Source organism: Salminus brasiliensis, chromosome 13 (genome assembly GCF_030463535.1).
Source record: "Salminus brasiliensis chromosome 13, fSalBra1.hap2, whole genome shotgun sequence".
Classification (NCBI taxonomy): Eukaryota; Metazoa; Chordata; class Actinopteri; order Characiformes; family Bryconidae; genus Salminus; species Salminus brasiliensis.
This window is the reverse complement of record NC_132890.1, coordinates 31,864,006-31,884,328: the sequence shown is the minus strand read 5'-3', so window position 1 is coordinate 31,884,328 and position 20,323 is coordinate 31,864,006. Positions and strand designations below refer to the sequence as shown.

The window sequence follows — 20,323 nt, the reverse complement described above, 5'->3', positions numbered from 1 at the left end:
GAGAGAAAGAGAGAGAGAGAGAGAGAGAGAGAGAGAGACAGAGAGTGAGAGAGAGAGAGAGAGAGAGAGAGAGAGAGAGAGAAAGAGAGAAAGAGTAAATGAAACTTTCAGGATGATGAGATGAAGGATCTCTGATCTCTGATCAGACCGTCTAGGCCTGTTTCTGTTGGGTGGTTTAGCCACTGACCTGGAGTCTATATCACAGTAATGACCCAGCAAGTGGGATCAGTTTCCTGCTAACAGAAACAGTGAGGTGCACTGCGGTGTGGAAGCACCTCATTCTTTTTTGTTGAATTGCTGTCTCATTATCTTACTTTCTCAGTAATACTTTGAGGTGATTGTATTTTTTTTGCATAATCTTATATTTTTTGTATTATTTTATGATAATTTAGAAATTATTGTTTTTTTGTTGCTTTTTTTAGATGATTTCTCATTATTTTAAAATACACTAAATATTTTTAGATATTGTTTATGATATTTGGAATATTTGTAAATGATTTTCTAATTTCTCTTAATGATTTTTAATAATTGTAAAATACATTAATTATTTTTATTATATTTTTATGATGATTTCTCATTACTTTTAAATACTTTTTTTATATATGTTGAGATGATATTTCATTATTTTGTGATGTCTCATGTTTTTGGATTAAAAAAGAATCCTGTTTCTTATTTGATTTGATTTTAAGTGGCAGGAATGGGCTTCCATACTGCTGGACATGGAGCACTCTGTAAAATTCCTGATGAAGTTGATGTTGTTCAATGAGGTGATATGAGTAAAATAATTATTATTAATAATAATAATAATAATAATAATAATAAATTAAACATATGTCTATTTATTTTCTGTCAGGTGGAGCATCTGTGACTAGCATTAGCTTGCTTATGTTAGCTAACTCTCACATGACTCTAGAGAGACTTACTAAAGGTTGTTGCTTTTCATGAGGTATTTGTGTCAATTTATGATGTAATTGTTGAAAACAGGTAAGTAGATGATAATGTTTTCTTACCTGTAGCTAACCTGTCAGCTACACTTTGTGGCCAGCCTTTATATGCTACTGCTGTATATTATTATTATTATTATTTCTTTTTAATATTTATTATTTTTATTATTATTATTATCATAATCATCATCATCATCAAGATACTTAAACTGTATAAATTGATGTGTATGAAAATGTATGAAAAAACTGCATGAATATGAACATTAACCACTGAGACAGTTCAGAGAGATTAACACCTGTCAATCTTATTACATCCCTAAAATGATTATTATTATTCAGTGGCTAAATGAGGTAACAGGGGTGTGTAAGCCAAATGTTGACCCTCTGGCAGACCATTTAAAGGGTTAATCAGAGATCATACCAGGTTAGGTAGAAATGCAACAAGCTGATGATTTGTAATTCATTAAAAAATAATGATTAATAATTAATAATTTATTAACCTTAAATAAACAAGCATTTGGTCAAATTAGGAAATTATGAATGAGATAAAAGTGTAAATAATGATGAAGAGGATTAGTAAAACATTGATAGAAGGGTTATGAGACTTATTAAACCTCCTTATTAAACCTCCTACTTATTAATTTTTAATCTCCACTGGTCAACACTGGCAGCGAATCCCAGCCGCTACTCTGAAATCGCGCGTAAATGACGTAGCATCTGCGGAACGCTGCCATTGGCCGGTTCGTTTGCATGGTTTTATTTCTCTCCCTCGTGCGCGTGTCTCGCGGTCAGTCGGTTTCCGAGCCGGTGCATGAACAGGAGACGTGGTCACGCAGAGCACGCGCTGCCCAGAGGGGCGTTACAGGGGCTGTACGGGCTGATAGTGAGGGAGTGCAGTAAAGGGGCAGGCAGTGAAGGGGGTCCCGTCAACAGACACCAGAACACAAGAAAGAGAGAGAGGGGCGAAAACCATGAGGATCCATCTGGAAGGTAAAGAGCTGCAGTGCTGATGAGTTACTGTTTATTATATTTTCACATACATTCATTTATTAATCTGTGTCTGAAGTAATGATCATTTTCTGATCACCTTTCAGTTATTGTGTTTCCACACACCTGTTACTTACGGCAGTGTGGTGGGTATTATAGGAGAGTGTGTTAGGTATTATGGGACAGTGTGGTGGGTATTATGGGAGAGTGTGTTAGGTATTATGGGACAGTGTGGTGGGTATTATGGGAGAGTGTGTTAGGTATTATGGGACAGTGTGTTGGGTATTATGGGAGAGTGTGTTAGGTATTATGGGACAGTGTGGTGGGTATTATGGGACAGTGTGTTGGGTATTATAGAAGAGTGTGTTGGGTATTATAGAAGAGTGTGTTAGGTATTATGGGACAGTGTGGTGGGTATTATGGGAGAGTGTGTTAGGTATTATGGGAGAGTGTGTTAGGTATTATAGAAGAGTGTGTTGGGTATTATAGGAGAGTGTGTTAGGTATTATAGGAGAGTGTGTTAGGTATTATGGGACAGTGTGGTGGGTATTATGAGTCAATGTGTTGGGTATTATGGAACAGTGTGTTAGGTATTATGGGACAGTGTGGTGGGTATTATAGAAGAGTGTGTTGGGTATTATAGAAGAGTGTGTTGGGTATTATAGGAGAGTGTGTTAGGTATTATGGGACAGTGTGGTGGGTGTTATGGGACAGTGTGTTAGGTATTATGGGACAGTGTGGTGGGTATTATAGAAGAGTGTGTTGGGTATTATAGAAGAGTGTGTTGGGTATTATAGAAGAGTGTGTTAGGTATTATGGGACAGTGTGGTGGGTATTATGGGAGAGTGTGTTAGGTATTATAGGAGAGTGTGTTGGGTATTATAGAATAGTGTGTTGGGTATTATAGGAGAGTGTGTTAGGTATTATAGGAGAGTGTGTTAGGTATTATGGGACAGTGTGGTGGGTATTATGGGACAGTGTGTTAGGTATTATGGGACAGTGTGGTGGGTATTATAGAAGAGTGTGTTGGGTATTATAGAAGAGTGTGTTAGGTATTATGGGACAGTGTGGTGGGTATTATGGGAGAGTGTGTTAGGTATTATAGGAGAGTGTGTTGGGTATTATAGGAGAGTGTGTTAGGTATTATAGGAGAGTGTGTTAGGTATTATGGGACAGTGTGGTGGGTATTATGGGACAGTGTGTTATGTATTATGGGACAGTGTGTTGGGTATTAAAAGGCAGTGTGTTGGGTATTATGAGAGTGTGTTGGGTATTATGAAGCAGTATGTTGGGTATTAAAATGCAGTGTGTTGGTATTATGAGTCAGTGTGTTATGTATTATGGGACAGTGTGTTGAGTATTATGGGAGAGTGTGTTAGGTATTATGAGGCAGTGTGTTGGGTATTATGGGACAGTGTGGTGGGTATTATGAGTCAGTGTGTTGGATATTAAAAGGCAGTGTGTTGGGTATTATGAAGCAGTATGTTGGGTATTATGAGGCAGTGAGTTGGGTATTATGGGACAGTGTGGTGGATGTCATGAGACAGTGTGTTAGGTATTATGAGGCAGTGTGTTGGGTATTATGAGAGTGTGTTGGGTGTTATGAGGCAGTGTGTTGGGTATTATGGGACAGTGTGTTGGGTATTATGAGGCAGTGTGTTGGGTATTATGAGTCAATGTGTTGGGTATTATGAGTCAATGTGTTGGGTCTTATGGGATAGTGTGGTGGGTGTCAAGAGGCTGTGTTGGTATTATGAGACAGTGTGCTGGATATTATGAGGCAGTGTGTTGGGTATTATGAGACTGTGTGTTGGGTATTATGAGGCAGTATGTTGGGTCTTATAGGATAGTGTAGTGGGTGTCATGAGGCTGTGTTAGGTATTATGAGGCAGTGTGTTGGGTATTATGGGACAGTGTGGTGGGTATTATGAGTCAGTGTGTTGGATATTAAAAGGCAGTGTGTTGGGTATTATGAAGCAGTATGTTGGGTATCATGAAGCAGTATGTTGGGTATTATGAGGCAGTGAGTTGGGTATTATGGGACAGTGTGGTGGATGTCATGAGACAGTGTGTTAGGTATTATGGGACAGTGTGTTGGTATTATGAGAGTGTGTTGGGTATTATGGGACAGTGTGTTGGGTATTATGAGTCAATGTGTTGGGTATTATGAGTCAATGTGGTGGGTCTTATGGGATAGTGTGTTGGTATTATGGGACAGTGTGTTGGGTATTATGAGTCAATGTGTTGGGTCTTATGGGATAGTGTGGTGGGTGTCAAGAGGCTGTGTTGGATATTATGAGACAGTGTGCTGGATATTATGAGGCAGTGTGTTGGGTATTATGAGACCGTGTGTTGGGTATTATGAGACCGTGTGTTGGGTATTATGAGGCAGTATGTTGGGTCTTATGGAATAGTGTGGTAGGTGTCATGAGGCTGTGTTGGGTATTATGAGACAGTGTGCTGGATATTATGAGGCAGTGTGTTGGTATTATGGGACAGTGTGTTGGGTATTATGGGACAGTGTGTTGGTTATAATTAGTCTGTGTATTGGATATTATGGGAAGTGCGGTGGGTGCAATAAGGCAGTGTGTTGGGTATTATGAGACAGTGTGTTGGGTATTTTGAGGCAGTGTGTTGGGTATAATGAGACAATGTGTTAGGTATTATGTGACATTGTTTGGGGCTTTATTTCTCTATTTCTTTCTTCTATTTTGAGACATTGTGTTGGGTCATAGGGGTCAGTATGTTGAGTACTGTAGAATAGAATGTTGGAATTGGTCACACTGGAGAAAGTGTAAGATAACTGATTAGATTTCAGTGTGTTTATTTAAATGAGACAGTGTTTGGGGAATCATGTGACAGGGTGTTAAATACTGGAAACACTGTACACTGCAGCTTTCTGTATTCTGTAAAGTTTTACAGCTTTTACTGTAAAGCTTTGTAACCACTATGCTTCTCCCTGTGATCTCAGTGTTTATTCACCAGGCCACAACATGGACCCAAATACGTGACTTGCATTGTTATCTAGCACTGACTCTCAGCTTATCTTTAGCTCTCAAAGACCTGGCAGGTGACCAGAACCAGAACATTTTCCACCTTAATATAAAAGCCAGCCTCTTTTTTATTGCAGGCCTTCACATCTGCAGTGAGCTTTAGTACCGTCTGAGGCTCCACTGGTTGCAGCACTGGTGCTGAGTCAGTCTGTAAAACGTTGCTATAGTGGTGTGTGGTGTCTGCCAGGGTTTGCAGTATTGCTGTTCTGCACAGTATAGGATTTTCCAAACTTCCACAGCAGACAGAGCTAATATAATCAGGTGGAGCACTGCATGTATGGTGCGGCATAGGTCACTGTGTTGATGATGTCCATGTAGGACAGATTGCCATGTGTAGAATAAGTTCACATTAGTCCAATGAGCAGATAAGATCTCTAAGGTGAAATTAATTTAGGTCAGAGTAGCAGTGTGTACAGTACATAGGAGATAGGAACTACCAATAAATAACCAGGCATGCATACACCTGCTGAGCCAAAACATTATAACCACCTGTAACCTCAAATATGCTGTTGGCCCTCCGGGTTCCACCAAAAGGCTCCAACCCACCAAACCGTGGATAAGACCTCTAAAGGAGCCATGTTCTACCTGGCACTTGATCATATTGAGATCTTGGGTTTTTGGAGACCAGAGCAAGACCTTACACTCTTCATCTGTTTACTGATGTGAACAGAATGTGCAGTGGTGTACCTGCCCTGAAACAATGTTTAGATAGGTGGCTCATGTCAAATGCCTATGCTTCTCCAGATCTAGGTTCCCAGCTGAACAGTGGCCAGAGCATCACACTTCTCTACCAGCTTGTCTACTTCTCACAGTGCATCCTGGTACCATCACATCCCACATAGCCAGACATCCACAAGCTTTAAAAGAAAGAGACTCATTGGATCGGTTGCTCCAAATTCCAGTTCTGACGCTTGTGTGTCACAAGCAGGCGCTTTTTAAAGCCTTGCAGTTTCAGAGATGCTCTGATGCAGTTGTCTGATCAAAATGATTTGACCCCTGTGACTCAGGTCACTCAGGCATTCCTCACTTGTCTATTTCTCCAGCATTCAACACAAATCTAACATATGGTATATTTCAGAGCTTGACATGTTTTGTTAGGAGATGACTGTTATACGTGTCTGTGAGAGGTCATAATGTTTTGGCTCATCTGTGTATATGCATATTTAGATAGAAAGACAAAGTTTAGTTATTACATGGCGTTTACATGCACTTGGGTGATCAGATCAAAGGAAACTCTGTGTTTTAATGTGAGTCAGGCAATAATCGGATTTGTGCTTTGCAACCAGCCAATGTTATCACAGTAGCATGTGACGTAAACTTGCACATATAGACCCGGACCTTCTGCGTTTAAGTGCATGCATAGACTGAGAACATCAAAGGAAATCTGAGTAAGCGTAAACATGTACCGACAAATCTGATTAATGAGCCAAAATCCAGATTTCTTAATTGGATTTCTAGGCCTTAATCCAATCAAAAAATCAGAGCATGTTTACATATGGCCACTTGAATAATCGGATAACTGAAGATTATGTGCTGATTTTTGATTGCATGTAAATACACTCACAAAAAAACTGTTTATTTACACAGATAATGTGCCAAAGTGGGGCCCAGAAAGCTTTGTCCATGGATTCCATGTTGGCCCCACACTTGGATGCCCGGGTCCTGAAAAAATGGGGCACCTCTGATTTTTACACAGCACATCAGGCCTAGATGGGACCCATGTGAGCCCCACAGGAGCATGTTGTGTGTGTGTGTGTGTATATATATATATATATATATATATATATATATATATATATATATATACAGTGCTTAGCTCCACCTGTTTCCACTGAAATTATAAAGAGTATTTCAGCACAAGGCATGACAGCCAATCACAGCAGACTTATTTAATAAGAAAACGCTTAAAAATGGTCATATTAAAACAAATGATAAAAATACTACAATTCAAAAATTCAAAAAATTGTAAATTGCAAACACAATAGCTCTATAAGCCCCCCTAACTATAGGTAGACTAATGATTCCCCAGTGTAATGCTTCTCATTGAAGCTGCCAGTGTCAGTGCTTTATTCCCCAGTATGCAGAAGAGATCATGTCCTGGTCAGACTGGTCTGTTAGCAGGAGAGAAACAGTCCGGATCCTGTGGAGGTCACATGGATGCTCTGGTTTAGATCAAAGTCTTGCCTGCACCGGCTCCGTCCCCATCTTGCTGCAGTTAGCTGTGATTAGGACTGAGGGACATTTCCTGTTGCCTGTAATCAGATAATGAGCGATGTGTGGAGTGTAAGGAAGGAGAAAAATCTGCAGAGCTAAACAAGCTGTAAGCAGGCGAGGAGTGCGGAGGCGATGCTGGCTCTGGATCCTCTTTAGTCATCGCTGTTGGAGGAATCATTAGCATTCCTCACCTCATTCGGACAACTCATTACTCTAGCGGGGAATAACTCTAACAAACTAACTGCCCGCAAAGTTCGAGTTCAGGGTTGGCTCTGGGAATTTCATTAAAGATTGAGTTTGGGGCTGGCCAGCCAGCAATGTTCTCATTAAGTTACTGAAGTATTGATCCAGATCTTCCAATACGTGTTTATTTTTTAAAGGATCTGAATCCTTTAAAGGAACATTATGTAGTATTTTAGCTTTGAAATAACAAACAGCTCAGTCCACATGCTTCTTTCACTTTCAGTGATGCTGCTGTATCTCTCAGCTTGTCCAGAAATGCATGTGTAAAGTAAGGTGGCTTACAGCATGAATTCTATTATTCTATAATTATATATATATTATTATTTTTTTAAAGATCTTAAGTCCTTATGACTGTTTGAATTTTAGCAGTAAGATAACGCTGTACACAATTCAGGTTTGTTAGTTTTACATTTTTCACTTTTTTAAAATAAGGAGTTCTAGGCCTTAATCTGATCTCAGAAATCAGAGTATGCTGTTTACATATGACCACTTGAATAATCAGATAACTGAAGATTATGAGTGGATTTTGTGAGTGCATGTAAATGTGTATTAACACAGATAACATGCCAATGTGGGGCCTGGATGGGTGGCCCAACTGGGACCCAGAAAGTTTTGTTGAATTACTGGTCAGTGATTTACACCTCCTGAAAGTAGGGGGAGCCCAGGAGCAAGAAATGCCACTTCTCGCATACTGCTGCTTTAATATATATTTTTAAATAAATAAAACAATGCTTTACACAAATCAGGCTTGTTAGTTTTACATTTTTCACTTTTCAAAATAATGTAGCATGTTGAGACGACCAACAGAAATGGTCCAGCATGCATTAGAATCAGATCTCCTACATTTACTGACTTAAAAACATTCAAAAATCTCCTGTAAAATTACACTTTTGTGAATTCATGTTTTTTGTCTGGCAGTGACGATATGCTAAACTGCAGGTTACTTTCCAATGCTAAGTTTGCTGAATATTTTGTCATTTCTGTGTCTTCCTTTACCTCAGTTCATCTCCAGATCCTGCTGGCGGTTGGCCTAGCCATCTTCTGCTTCTGCCTTGTGCTGGGCTGCATCATTTGCTGGCGCCGCAGGAAGTCCCACTCTTCTAACGACAAAGAGGCAGGGCTTTCTCTCCCCTCTGCTCTGGATCATGTGACTGTGACTCTAAGTCCCTCCCCATCCATTAATGTCCTGCCCATCAAACAGCAGTATGAGGAGCTGGAGGGTGATGTGTTGGACTATCCACCTCAGGACAGCAGTTCCACGCCCTCTGAGGACGACCTGAATACTCTCTCCCGTGTCCCAGCAGATCCCAAAGGGCCTCAGAAGTCTAGCTTCCCCCTGCGCCGCCTCAGTTCCCCGGTTGTGCCTTCCTCGCCCTCCAAACTAGCCGTCCGTGGTCGGGCCTCCCTCCCTAGCATTCCCAAACTCGGTCTGGTGGCCAAAACTCGACGCGCCTTGGACCGCCGCTCCACAGTGGCCGGCGACAACTTCTTGTGTACAGAAAGCAGCAAGCTGACCAGTGGTGACCAACAGGGAGCACTGTCTTTACCCCAGTATGGTTCCAGCCCACAGTGGGGACCGTCGTCACCTCAATACAGCTCCAGCTCCAGGCGCAGTTCCATTTCCAGCAAGCAGCCGCCATCCCTGCACTTCACCTTGCTCTTCTCTTCAGTAGAGGGCACTCTTACGGTCACAGTCCTGGGGCTGTTCAGAGCTTCCAGGAGGGTAAGCGGGGCTACAGTCCGGGCCAGTTTGCCCCCTCTCTGCTCTGCTCCCCTGCAGGGGGTGCCAGCACGGAGGCACAGTCTGAGTCCAGAGCCCCAGGCCCAGGTCCTCACCCTGCAGGTTGGAACTCTGGAGGAGCTCAAGACCTGCACTCTGAGGCTGGTCGCTTTCGGCAAAGATTTTTCTGGCCTCCGGGAGACGCCACTGGGGGAGCTGGAGCTGACCTGTGCCGAGATGGACTGGGAACAGGATACTGCCGTCATGTACAACCTTCAGTTAAATCCAGCAAGGAGGAGGCTCAAAAAGGTAGCACTGTATTTCTGAAATGGTCTAGTGGACTAGGGTTATCTAGTGTGGTCTAGTGGACTAAGGTGCTGCCACTATAATCCGGAGATCGCTGGTTTTAAATCCCAGATCATGCTGCTTGCTATCAGCAGCCGGAGTCTGGGAGTGCACAACTGGTTTTGCTCTCTCAGGGGTGGGTTGATGGCACTTCCTCCCCACATGATTCCTAGTGTGATGTTGGTAATTGGGTAATTGGCCTTCCAAATTGGGTGGAAAATGGTGTAAAATTAGAAAAAATATGCTTTTCTGAGGAATTATTATTATTATTATTATTATTATTATTATTATTATTATGGATATCTTCACTTTACTTTGAGAACACAGACTAACTAAATTTTTTCAGAGGGCATTATTACATCGGTTTAGTTGAATGTAGAGCAGCACATTTTTAAACAATATAGCCTGTTATCCTGTTAAAATTTTAGCCACATGTGTTTTACACTCGATAGCCAAATACGTCTCCGGTCAGTCAGACTGAAATCTGATCACTGTGTGGAACAGAATGTGCAGATTTGCTCATTGTACAGCAGTTATTACTGATGTTTTGATCAGTCCACTCACTGTCCACACATATAGACAGTCCTACCTACTTGGTCCACCTTGTAATTGTAAAGTCAGAGACAGAAGCTGATCTGTTGCTGCACGGTTTATGTTGGTCATCCTCTGGTCCTTCATCAGTGGTCACAGGATGCTGCCTACAGGATGCTGTTCGCAGAATATTTCTGGTTGGTGGACTCAGTCCAGCAGTGACACTGAGGTGTTTAAACACTCCAGCAGCACTGCTGCATCTGATCCACTCATACCAGTGCAACACACACTACAGTGTCACTGAGAGAGCTGAGAATGACCCACTACCCAAATACTGCCTGCGGTGGTCTTGTGGGGTCTTGACCATTGAAGAACAGAGTATGCAGAGAAACAGATGGACTACAGTCTGGAATTATAGAACTACAAAGTGTTCCTATATGATAAATGGAGTTGATAAAATGGACAATGAGCGTCGAAACAAGTAGGTGGAGTTAATGTTATGGCTGAATGTTATGGCTAAGTTTGGCTCCAAGGCTAAAATCTGCATCCCTGCAGCCTGAAACAGCCTCGATTCAGCAGCACCACGTATCAGAGCTGCTTCGTGCTTGTTTGACCATGTTTCACCAACCCCATCAAAAAGCTTTCTACCTGTGAGGTCAGAAATACAGTGGACCATACCTGCCCAAGCCACATGACACATGTGGATGGAAAACACGGCCCTCTGCCTCTGTAATAAGCGCTATCAGGTTGGCGCTATCTCTGTGAGAATGTGCCTTTGTAATCAGTGCAGGGCCGCGTTTTTGTGTGCACTGTATTTTCCACTCCGCTGTGAGATGGTGATAGGGCTTAGCGCTGAGTGACTGGACTGTAGACAAGTGGGGCATTTGCCTGGCGGGCCGCCCACGCTTTGTCCTCTGCCGAGGAGGGAAACGGTGCCAGAGGGCATCACAGAGAACCTGTCAAAGAAGGAGAGGAAAAAGAGAGTGTGAAAAAATAAAGCTATGTTCACATTACAAGTGGAGCAAATCAGTTTTTTGGCCTTAATGTAACTCAGATCTGTGGCGACACTCACATTCTAACATTATTGCTCAATGTTTCCTGCATTGCTTTATAGCTAATAAAGGAAATTTGCTAAATAATCCCATTTAGCCTAATTATCAAATTTGATAGACACTTTTAAGATTATTAATTTGTTTATTATCTATTATTATTATTATATAATTTTTTCCCCAAATTTTTGACAACCAGTAACCCAACCCACTCATTAGTACTGTTCCCCTATCACATGTATAGCTCCCGATACAGGGGGAACGGGGTTGTGCAGATGGGGATGAGGAGGATGCACAACTAGCCACCACTTCTTTTCAAACTGCTGTCAATACAACAACACCAGGCAACCAACGCGCTCTGAGGAAAGCACTGAGTACCCAGCTTTGATGCATCCGGCTCACAAAGATTATGACTCCTCTTCCTACTCTAAGTGATCAGGATCAAGGAATCAGTGGTGGCAGTTCTATGAGGCGATTGTACACTGTTTGCTCGATTAGATCAAGACATAGGAAAGAAGGAAAGAAGACATAGGAAGGAAGGTCTGGAAAAATAAAAAGCACAATTATTAGTAGTATTAATTAAATCATAATATTATATAATATATATTATATATATTACATAATATATATATATGATTGACAATACAAGGGATTTTCATATAGTAACTTCCACTTTGTCCAAACTAAAAGACAGTCAAATTACAAATGAGGTCGCTGTGGAAGGACATTTTATACAGGCTGTCTAGACAGCAACAGCAGAGTATCTCACACTCCGTGACGTGTGTGCGAGCTAACTTCAACCATCAACGCTTGAAATCAGGTCCAAAGCTCTTGTCACTAAATGCAATCAAATCCTCATAGCAATGCTCCAAAATATAGTTGAAAGCCTTCTTCCCTGAACAGTAGTAGCAGGTACTCCAACAAAAGCAATATAGACTCTTTTTTTCAGAGTTTGGAAGAAACAATGAATGTGCAGGTGTCCAAATACTTTTGTCCATGCAGTGTCTAAATGTTTCAGAATGGGAGTGTTGGGTTGTGTTTAAACCTTAAAGGAAAACACAGCGATCAACAACACATCACACAGTGTGCTGTTTCAGGATAGGTTTTTACAGGACTGGATCAGATCCAGTATCTGATCTAACAGTTATTGCTGATCTCGGCCTAAAACCAAAACTCTGGTACTGATATGGCATCTCTCGTTTATATGTAAACAGGTGTCTGTAGATTTTATAAATGATGGTCCTGATCTCGCTGCCTCACTAATCACATTCACACCAATCAGAAAGATTGAATCTGAGCAAGTATGACCAAAATATCCAGAAAGAGAAGCACAGCGGAGGTGGAGAGGTGAGAGAGGGACAGGTCGGGGAGGAGGGCAGGGGGAGGGTTGTGAACTGAAAAAGCAAGATCAAGATGAATGAGGCTGGGGCTGCACAGACTGGCTGTCTCCTGAAGGAAGATGCTGTGTGTTGATGTGGCCGAGGCTGTGTGTCATGTTGCTTAGTGTGATCTTTTCCAGGGTGTGTCACAGCAGTGAGCGTCCAGCTCCTGTGCCCTGAGCTCACTATCACTAAATCGAAATCTCTACAGGATCTCTTAACAGGATCATTGAAGGGACGTTAAAGGGTGCTTATCATGAAAACCACACCGTCCTCACTCTTTTAACCCCTTCAACCCCAGCCTTATTTTAAAATTTGAATTATCACTTATTATTTAGTACCTACTAATTATTCAATAAATAGTAATTACTAAGTGTAAATTGCTCCATACCTATAAAATATTAAGTAGCAATTATTTAGTACCTACTAATTATTCAATAAGAGAATTATCCAGTCCCTACTAATTTAGTATCTACTAATTACTCAGTATCAACACATTATGTAGTAATTGTTCAGCAACTATTAATAATTTAATAAATAGTAATTATTCAGTACCTATTAAAATTACCTACTAATTTCTCAGTACCTACAAATGAGCAAGTAGTAATTAATCAGTAACTACTCATTTTCTACCTAGTAATGACTTGATTAAGTAATGACAAATGATTAAGTAGTAATTATTCAGTCCCTACTCATTTAGTACCTACTAAATACTCAGTATCTGCAAATGATAAGTAGTAATTATTCAGTACTTACTCATTTAGTACCTACTAAATACTCAGTATCTGCAAATGATTATGTAGTAATTATTCAGTAACTACTAGTTTTCTACCCACTAATGACTTAGTATCTGCAAATGATTAAGTAGTAATTATTCAGTACTTACTCATTTAGTACCTACTAAATACGCAGTACCTGCAAATGATCAAGTAGTAATTATTCAGTACCTACTTATTTAGTACCTACTAAGTACTAAGTACTTACAAATGAAGTAAATATGAATTATTATTACATCATTAGTGAAGTTGTGCCAGATCAGATTTTCTCACGTACTCTAAGTACAAAGCGCAGATCCACTGCTCGCTGTAGGGGGAATTAATTCATTATTACTTCACAGAGCAGAGAATTCAGGAGCAGACAAAAATCTGAGATTTTCCCTCATGTTAAGTGATCCAGTGTTGGCAGGGGAATTGCACGAAGTTGCTGATTCAAGCTTTAAAGGTGCACACTGATACAGCAACTGCTGGGGTGACATAATCTTCAGTAGGCGTGTGTGTGTGTGTGTGTGTGTGTGTGCACAGAGCGCGACTTGTGATTATATGTTGGTGTTAGATAAGCTTAGACCGCCTAGTGAGTTATAATGGCCAAAGTCAGAGAGGCGTGAAATCGTTGTCCAACAGACTGCCCACTGACCGTCCCACATCAAAACACATCTGTCACGACATAAACAAAGCATGCAGTGAAGATTCGGCTGGAGTGTTAAAGTCTGTTGAGCAACGGAAAGGCAGAAAGCTCAGCTGAACGGCCTTTAAAAACTGTGTAATTTGACCTTGTGATGACATGACCACAGCACATACAAATGCCAGATACCAGAGCTGCCCAAAATCTGTCCCACTGGTGAAAGCTGGCTCATGTGGAGGTTGGATTTGGCCACGCCACTGAGAGAAGAAACAATACAGTAGAAAAAGATTCTGGAGTGCTGATCACAGTTGCCTGACTTGAACCGCATAGAAAAACTTTGGCGGGATTTGAAGAAGGCGGTTGGAGCGGCAAACCCAAGAACATTAGTGAACTGGGGGCAGCTGCCCATGAGGAATGTGCTAAGATTTCTCAGAGATGCTGCCAGAAGCTTGTGTCTGGTTGTGCCTCACCTAGAAAAGATGGTCTGAGGATGACATTTTGCTACAAAGCTAACAAATATAGAGATGTAATCTTAGGTAAGCTGAGGTTGGGTCTCCTTGCTTGCTCCTTGCTTGTTGTTAAGGGTGGTGTTAAGTGGTGTGAAGACTGTGGCGTTAAACTATGGTGCTATCACAGCTTTATCATCGCTATGACAGCGATAGCACTGCTACTGCATCAGCCAGCAGCCATGTCCAGGACCACTACCATGGCGACCCTAAGCCTTGCCCAGCATTGCTACATGCATTAACCATTAGCATCGGTATCGACACATTATATTCGTTATTGCAGCATTATCATCACTAGCAAGGCATTAGCATTGCTATTTCAGCATTAGCATTGCTACGAGGTGTTAACTTCACCATCATGGTATTTGCAAAGCTACCGTGGTGCCCGCCGGCCTCGCCTAGCATCGTTAAATCAGTGTTAGCAAATCTGTTGCGCCATTAGCATCGCTACGTGGCATTAGCATCAGTACTGCGTCAACCGTAAGCCTCACCCAGCATCGCTACCGCGGCGTAAGCATCACTATCACAGTATTAGCATCACTACAAGGTGTTAGTTCTACCGCAGTATTTTTATCACTATCGCAGCACAAGCATTGCTAGCATGCCTGCTTCCGGCCTCGTCCAGCATCCCTATCACGCCGTCAGTCACAAGCCATGTTCATGAAGTCCTGGGCTCTTCACATTTAAACATTAGTGAATCTATGGTCTACAGCTTAAGGCTCTGATGGCAAGGCTCGGGTCCTTTACCAGGCAGGGTCTCATGAAATGGTTCATGGAACATAATAGAGGTCATTTTCTGCCACAGAACCTTTTTCACAATAAAGTGAAGATCATTTAGTCCCAAACTCCCCATTGATGAAATGCCCTTGATGATTCTAGACTAGGATAGCCTGTTTTTTTCTTTTCTTTTGTTTAGAAATCATCATTTCCAGTTTAGGCTGAATAAAATGGTTATAATGCTTCTTTTAAAGACTCAGTAATGTTTTCTTCGGAACATAAGAAGCTGAGCAGCTGTTTCATTGCCTTGTATTGGTGTTTGTTTTCAGAGTCAGAGCACTCAGGAGTCGTTGGGCAGTCTGAAGGCATCAGTATATCCCCCAAGACCCTTGGGGCAGCTCTTTGTCCTGCTTCAGTACCAGACCCAGGCCCATCGCATCAAAGTGATGGTGCGCAAGGCTGAGAACCTGGCCAAGCTAACCAGAATGCCTGGAGCCGCAGGTACGTTCACAAGCCGACCCTATCCCCCTTTATTCATTCAGAGCCTCTTCTGCCTTATCACCAGCCTGACTCTTAAACTTGTGCTTCACCTTCCTGGAGCCACAGGCCCAGTGTTGATGACATCACTAACTAGAACTTGACCTGAAGCTGACATCATTGGCTCTTGTCTAACACTGCCCATCCAGTAACTCTCTGATTTCATTACGAATTGTTTTATGGGTCAGTATTGATTCTGGTGTTGAATCTGGCAACCTAAGCACCGACGTGCATACAGCGACAGAAGGGGAAGAATTGCAGGTATTATTACATTGCACAGACAGCCAGAAGAGTCAATATGATTATGTACTATTTATCATCTAGAGAGACTATTTAGAGAAATATTTAGAGGGGTTTGACACATTTTTTTAAAAATGTTTACCTTAGGCTAGTTTCAGTCAATCGTAGCCATTCAGGGATAGCATCGCTTAGCACCATTTCTGTTGGTCTTCTAAGGCAGACAAAAATGCCTCATGACAACACAGCATGAGCTTCATCTGACGTAGTCTTGTGTTCTATTGTGCTATTTTGTTTAGATCTAATAATGAAATTAATTAAATTATTATATTCGTTTAAGTATTATATCATTATATATATATTATTTCATTAACTTCTCTATTGTCACTCTTTTTATATGATCTGCTCACTCACTGACAAACAAATAAAAATAAATGAAATAACACATTAAAATATGTAAATGATAACAGGTGTGGGCTGATTAGACACTGGGCCTTGCCACAAGAGGGCGTAAAAGTGCTTCCTCTGTTGCTATAAAAAGGCTCTTAGAGGCTACGTTTGGGTAGTGTACCTCTTGGCGAGAGATTTTCTTTGACTAGTAGACATGCCTCTACGACATCCTCTACTATTCTGAGATAAGCAGGATGGTTGTTCCGACGATTTTCCTTTTGGACCAAGTGGTTACTTGAGGGCAAGTAAACATGGCAAACAGGCTGCAGATAGCCCAGCATCTTTGGACTGACCCACCTTTTCTGTTGTAATGAATGAACCACAATTGCCCATTGCTCACCGACGTTTAACACCTGCTTGTATTCTGTCCCTGCAGATCACTATGTTGTCATCAACTTGCGGCAGGGTGGGAAAGTGATCAGCACTAAGGAGACGAAGGGGGCAAGTGGCTCCAACGCGGTTTGGAATGCACCATTCCTGTTCGATTTACCAGCTGGTGAAATCGTCAGACTTCCGTTGGTCTTCGAGTTCATCGTCATGCAGGTAGAGAGGTCTTAGTGTTTACATTTTTGTAAACCTACATACACTTTTCATGAGCTTTATATATTTATATGTTGTCAGAATTGTGGCTAAAACTGACGGACAGGGACCACAGGAGGGTTTCACGGTTTGTGAATGTGAAGGAAGTTCCTGTCCGTCAGTTTCTCCTTTCGGACACAAATCTGATGAGAATTTCCTGTAGGCTGGGATTTCTGCCACTGCTGGTAGACCCGTATGACCGTAAGCTTCCATACACCTGCAAATTCAGCTACTTCCTTCACACTGTGGTCTCTGGCATGCCCAAATGCAGTCACTCCCTTTGGCCAATCATTAACATCTGATTTGCCACCCATTTGCAACACATCCAACGGGACACTCACTGCACTGTTCCACCTCTTCTCAATCATGAATCCCCTCACACACCCCGCAGGCTGCAGGAGCCTGAATTTACTACCACATTGAACATGCAAAGTGACAGTTTTTTTGTTCAGGATATATACATATGTTCAGGATATATGTAAATTACTTATTCCAATGTTGAAATTAACTGGAAGGAAAATAGTTAAAGGTTCAAGCTTCATTTAGTTCACTGCTCTTTCTCCACAGGGAAGGCTGTACACAAAAAGCAGTGCCTTGGGCCGCGTTCTGATTGGTTGCGAGGGTCCGGAGGCAGGACAGCAGCACTGGAAAGAGATGTGCGATCGAGGGCAGGTGGAGACCGCACGCTGGCACACACTCCAACCAGATTCACTGTAGGACTGAGTCTTACCGATGGACATGTCCCTAAACAATGGGGGTTTTGAAGCATTAACCACTGCCATGGTCTCTGATTGGGGCTGTGAGTAGTGAATAGGACTGTGGAGAGAAACAGTTGGCCAAATGGTCCAAAAGGCTGGTTTTCATCTGAGTGTCTGTACATGAATTGTAAGTACTGTATTTATTAATATGAATAGTTCCAGATATTTTTCCAGATTCTCTCAATGGAGTGCCAAAATAGCTTTGTGGGCAGTGTACTGAAAGAATGTTCAAATTTATTAGACATGAAAAGACTGGTGAATATGACAGCTGTCTGTATGTGCATGTCCTTGTGTTGTTTTCTTGGTCTTAGATCCGTCAGTAATGTGTCATTCTTGGTTTAGTTGGTGTTGTAAGACATTCAGCTTCAGCTGAACTGTCAACAGTTGTATCTAATCAGAAAGTTTTAAAGTAATGATTTGGTCAGTTTTATCATTATTTTTTTTTGGGAATATAATTTATTACCCCTTTTAACATTTTATTTGTAAGTTTTGCATCAGTGGAACTTGGAGAAGTGGTGATTCTAGGATTGTATAAATGTGGTGGCGATTTTAAGGGGTCCAGGCACTATAAACTTAAAAAGTGTGATTATGAAAAATGACCCTGGGATTGTGTTCTTAAATTAACTTTCTGTCTGTTTTTTTTTTTTCACATAAATTTTGAAAATGCACTTTAGCTATTTTTATATAGGCCGCTGCCCCTGTCCGCCTGGCATCTCTCAACTACAGCCATGTACAGCTGACAGAGAGCTGTCAAAACCACTTCAAAGACAGATGTAGTTACTTGTTCACTGCACTTTGTTATAGTAAGGAAGACTGATTTAGCACCATGCAGTGAGAACGTGTAAAACCATCTTAATCTTCCATCTATCAGCTGATGGAAACATTCAAACATTGATGGAAACATTCATTCATTCAGCTTACGGACATTCATTTTAGAAGCCAAAAAACGTATCTTGTGCATTACATCGCATCGGTTCTCATTTGTGTTTCCATGGCAAAATGTGTTTCTGAAAAGCAGAGACCTTCTGCAGAGGCCTTCTGCTGAAAGATCTTGTAACTTGTGATCCCATGTCGCTGATCAGTCGTGTAGTGTGCAAATCACACTGTTAGAAGCATAAATTCCTTGAGGAACTTTTGGAGGTTCTTTAATTTGAAACCATGGAGGATCCTCACAAGGTGCTTTGAGGAACCTTCCGGAGTTCCAAGGTTTTTAGAAGAAAAAGGTTCCTTGAAGGTTCATCAAAGTATCCCTCCACTGTTTAAAATTTAAAGGATTTCCTCAAGGAAATTTTTAACAGTGTATTTTTAACAATTTTAACCACTAAAACATTCCTGATTACAAGACAATAAGTTGGTGAACCTGGGATTACGCTGGCAAACCTGAAACCACAGGGGAAGCATTGCTCATTGGCACTGTTCATATGAATGTAGCGGGAACTGTTCAGATGTAAACTGTTCAGACGAATGTCAGACATTGGTCACATTAAAAAGATAAACAGTCCAAAAAAACGTAAGATTTAGTGAGAAAATCTGATTTGTGACACTTTCCCTGCTGTGTGAACCTAGCCTACAGACATTAGCGGTCGAAAGCTCTCATTAACTTGCTTATGATCATATTTGGATTCCTAGAAATGAATGCATGAACAAAAATGTTAATATGACCCTTATATCACTGGTTATTACATGGTCATGATACCTTTATGGCATGGTTATGTCAGTGATATATAGAAGGGTTCAAGGGAAGTGTTACCAGGACACCATTATTGTCCATTATTATAGAAAAGAGTCCGTTATTATAGATGACACTATATCATACAGGGGTACATTGTATATATTTGTATATTTTTGGCCAAATCATTGCTTTGAAATGCAGCTATTGATTGTGTGCATTTCTCAGGCTGATGAACTTGGGCATCTGTAACCACACTGCATGCATGACTCTGGAAGTAAACTTTGTTTTTTGTGGCGTTGGTGGAATTGTGAAGTCTGTGTCATATTTCTGCTCTGAAGAAGGAAATGAAAATATTATCTATAGTATCTGTAAATCTTATAGTAGTTCTTTTCTGATCTTTTCTCCCAATAAGCAAATTTTGGAGGCACCATAATCGGATTTGCAGAGTGTTGCTTTGATATTGATGAGGACACAGTCATCCTCCATAATGAATTGCTATGCAGATGGAAGAGATTGCCCAGAGGACACAGCATTACTAGAACATCCTGATTTTATGCATGAGGATGCTTATATGTCATTTATAATCAGCCACCACAGCAACACAACTGTCTCCTCCAGATTTATTCAAAAGCAGAGTGAACGCAGCAAAACAAGGTTATTTTTAAACCTCAAGGACGAAGTCAGCTGGAAGAGGAAATCATGTGTAATGAGTTTGTAATTCAATTCAATTCGTCTCACAGCTTAACAGACTTATTAAGATTAAAGATGTCAGGTTAGGCATGCCGGTGACTCATCGCGTACTCTGCTTTGACCTCTTATGTGTTGCGTTGCTTTTAGTGAATGGAACTTTAATTGCTAGAAGAAACAGTCAGCTTTGTTGCTCTACGGATGGCTGGACTCGCTGACCTCTCTGATAGTGCTAATTAACAATTTCCAAAGCAGAGAGACCCTGGAACACTGCCCACTAGACATGGATGGGTTAATAAATCCTCCTCATAATA

At 41.2% G+C, this 20,323-nt stretch overlaps 2 protein-coding genes across 2 annotated transcripts in view; both read left to right on the top strand.

The window, feature by feature from the left end:
• The window catches only part of fam219b (family with sequence similarity 219 member B), a 179,995-nt gene that overhangs the window by 124,707 nt on the left and 34,965 nt on the right, over positions 1-20,323 (top strand). The gene's annotated exons all lie outside the window — the stretch shown is intronic.
• LOC140575441 (uncharacterized) lies at positions 1,742-20,011 on the top strand. Its single transcript, XM_072695767.1, has 5 exons — positions 1,742-1,934; positions 8,443-9,470; positions 15,419-15,590; positions 16,690-16,856; positions 17,460-20,011. Exons 1-5 carry the CDS (start codon positions 1,916-1,918, stop codon positions 17,607-17,609), a joined length of 1,536 nt encoding a protein of 511 aa, XP_072551868.1. The 5' UTR covers positions 1,742-1,915; the 3' UTR covers positions 17,610-20,011.

Bases quoted from the DNA above. Each gene is read 5' to 3' on its own strand.
- LOC140575441 (XM_072695767.1), top strand. The intron at 9,471-15,418 runs GTAGCACTGTAT...GTTTGTTTTCAG, and splicing joins CAAGGAGGAGGCTCAAAAAG to AGTCAGAGCACTCAGGAGTC. The intron at 15,591-16,689 runs GTACGTTCACAA...CTGTCCCTGCAG, and splicing joins CAGAATGCCTGGAGCCGCAG to ATCACTATGTTGTCATCAAC.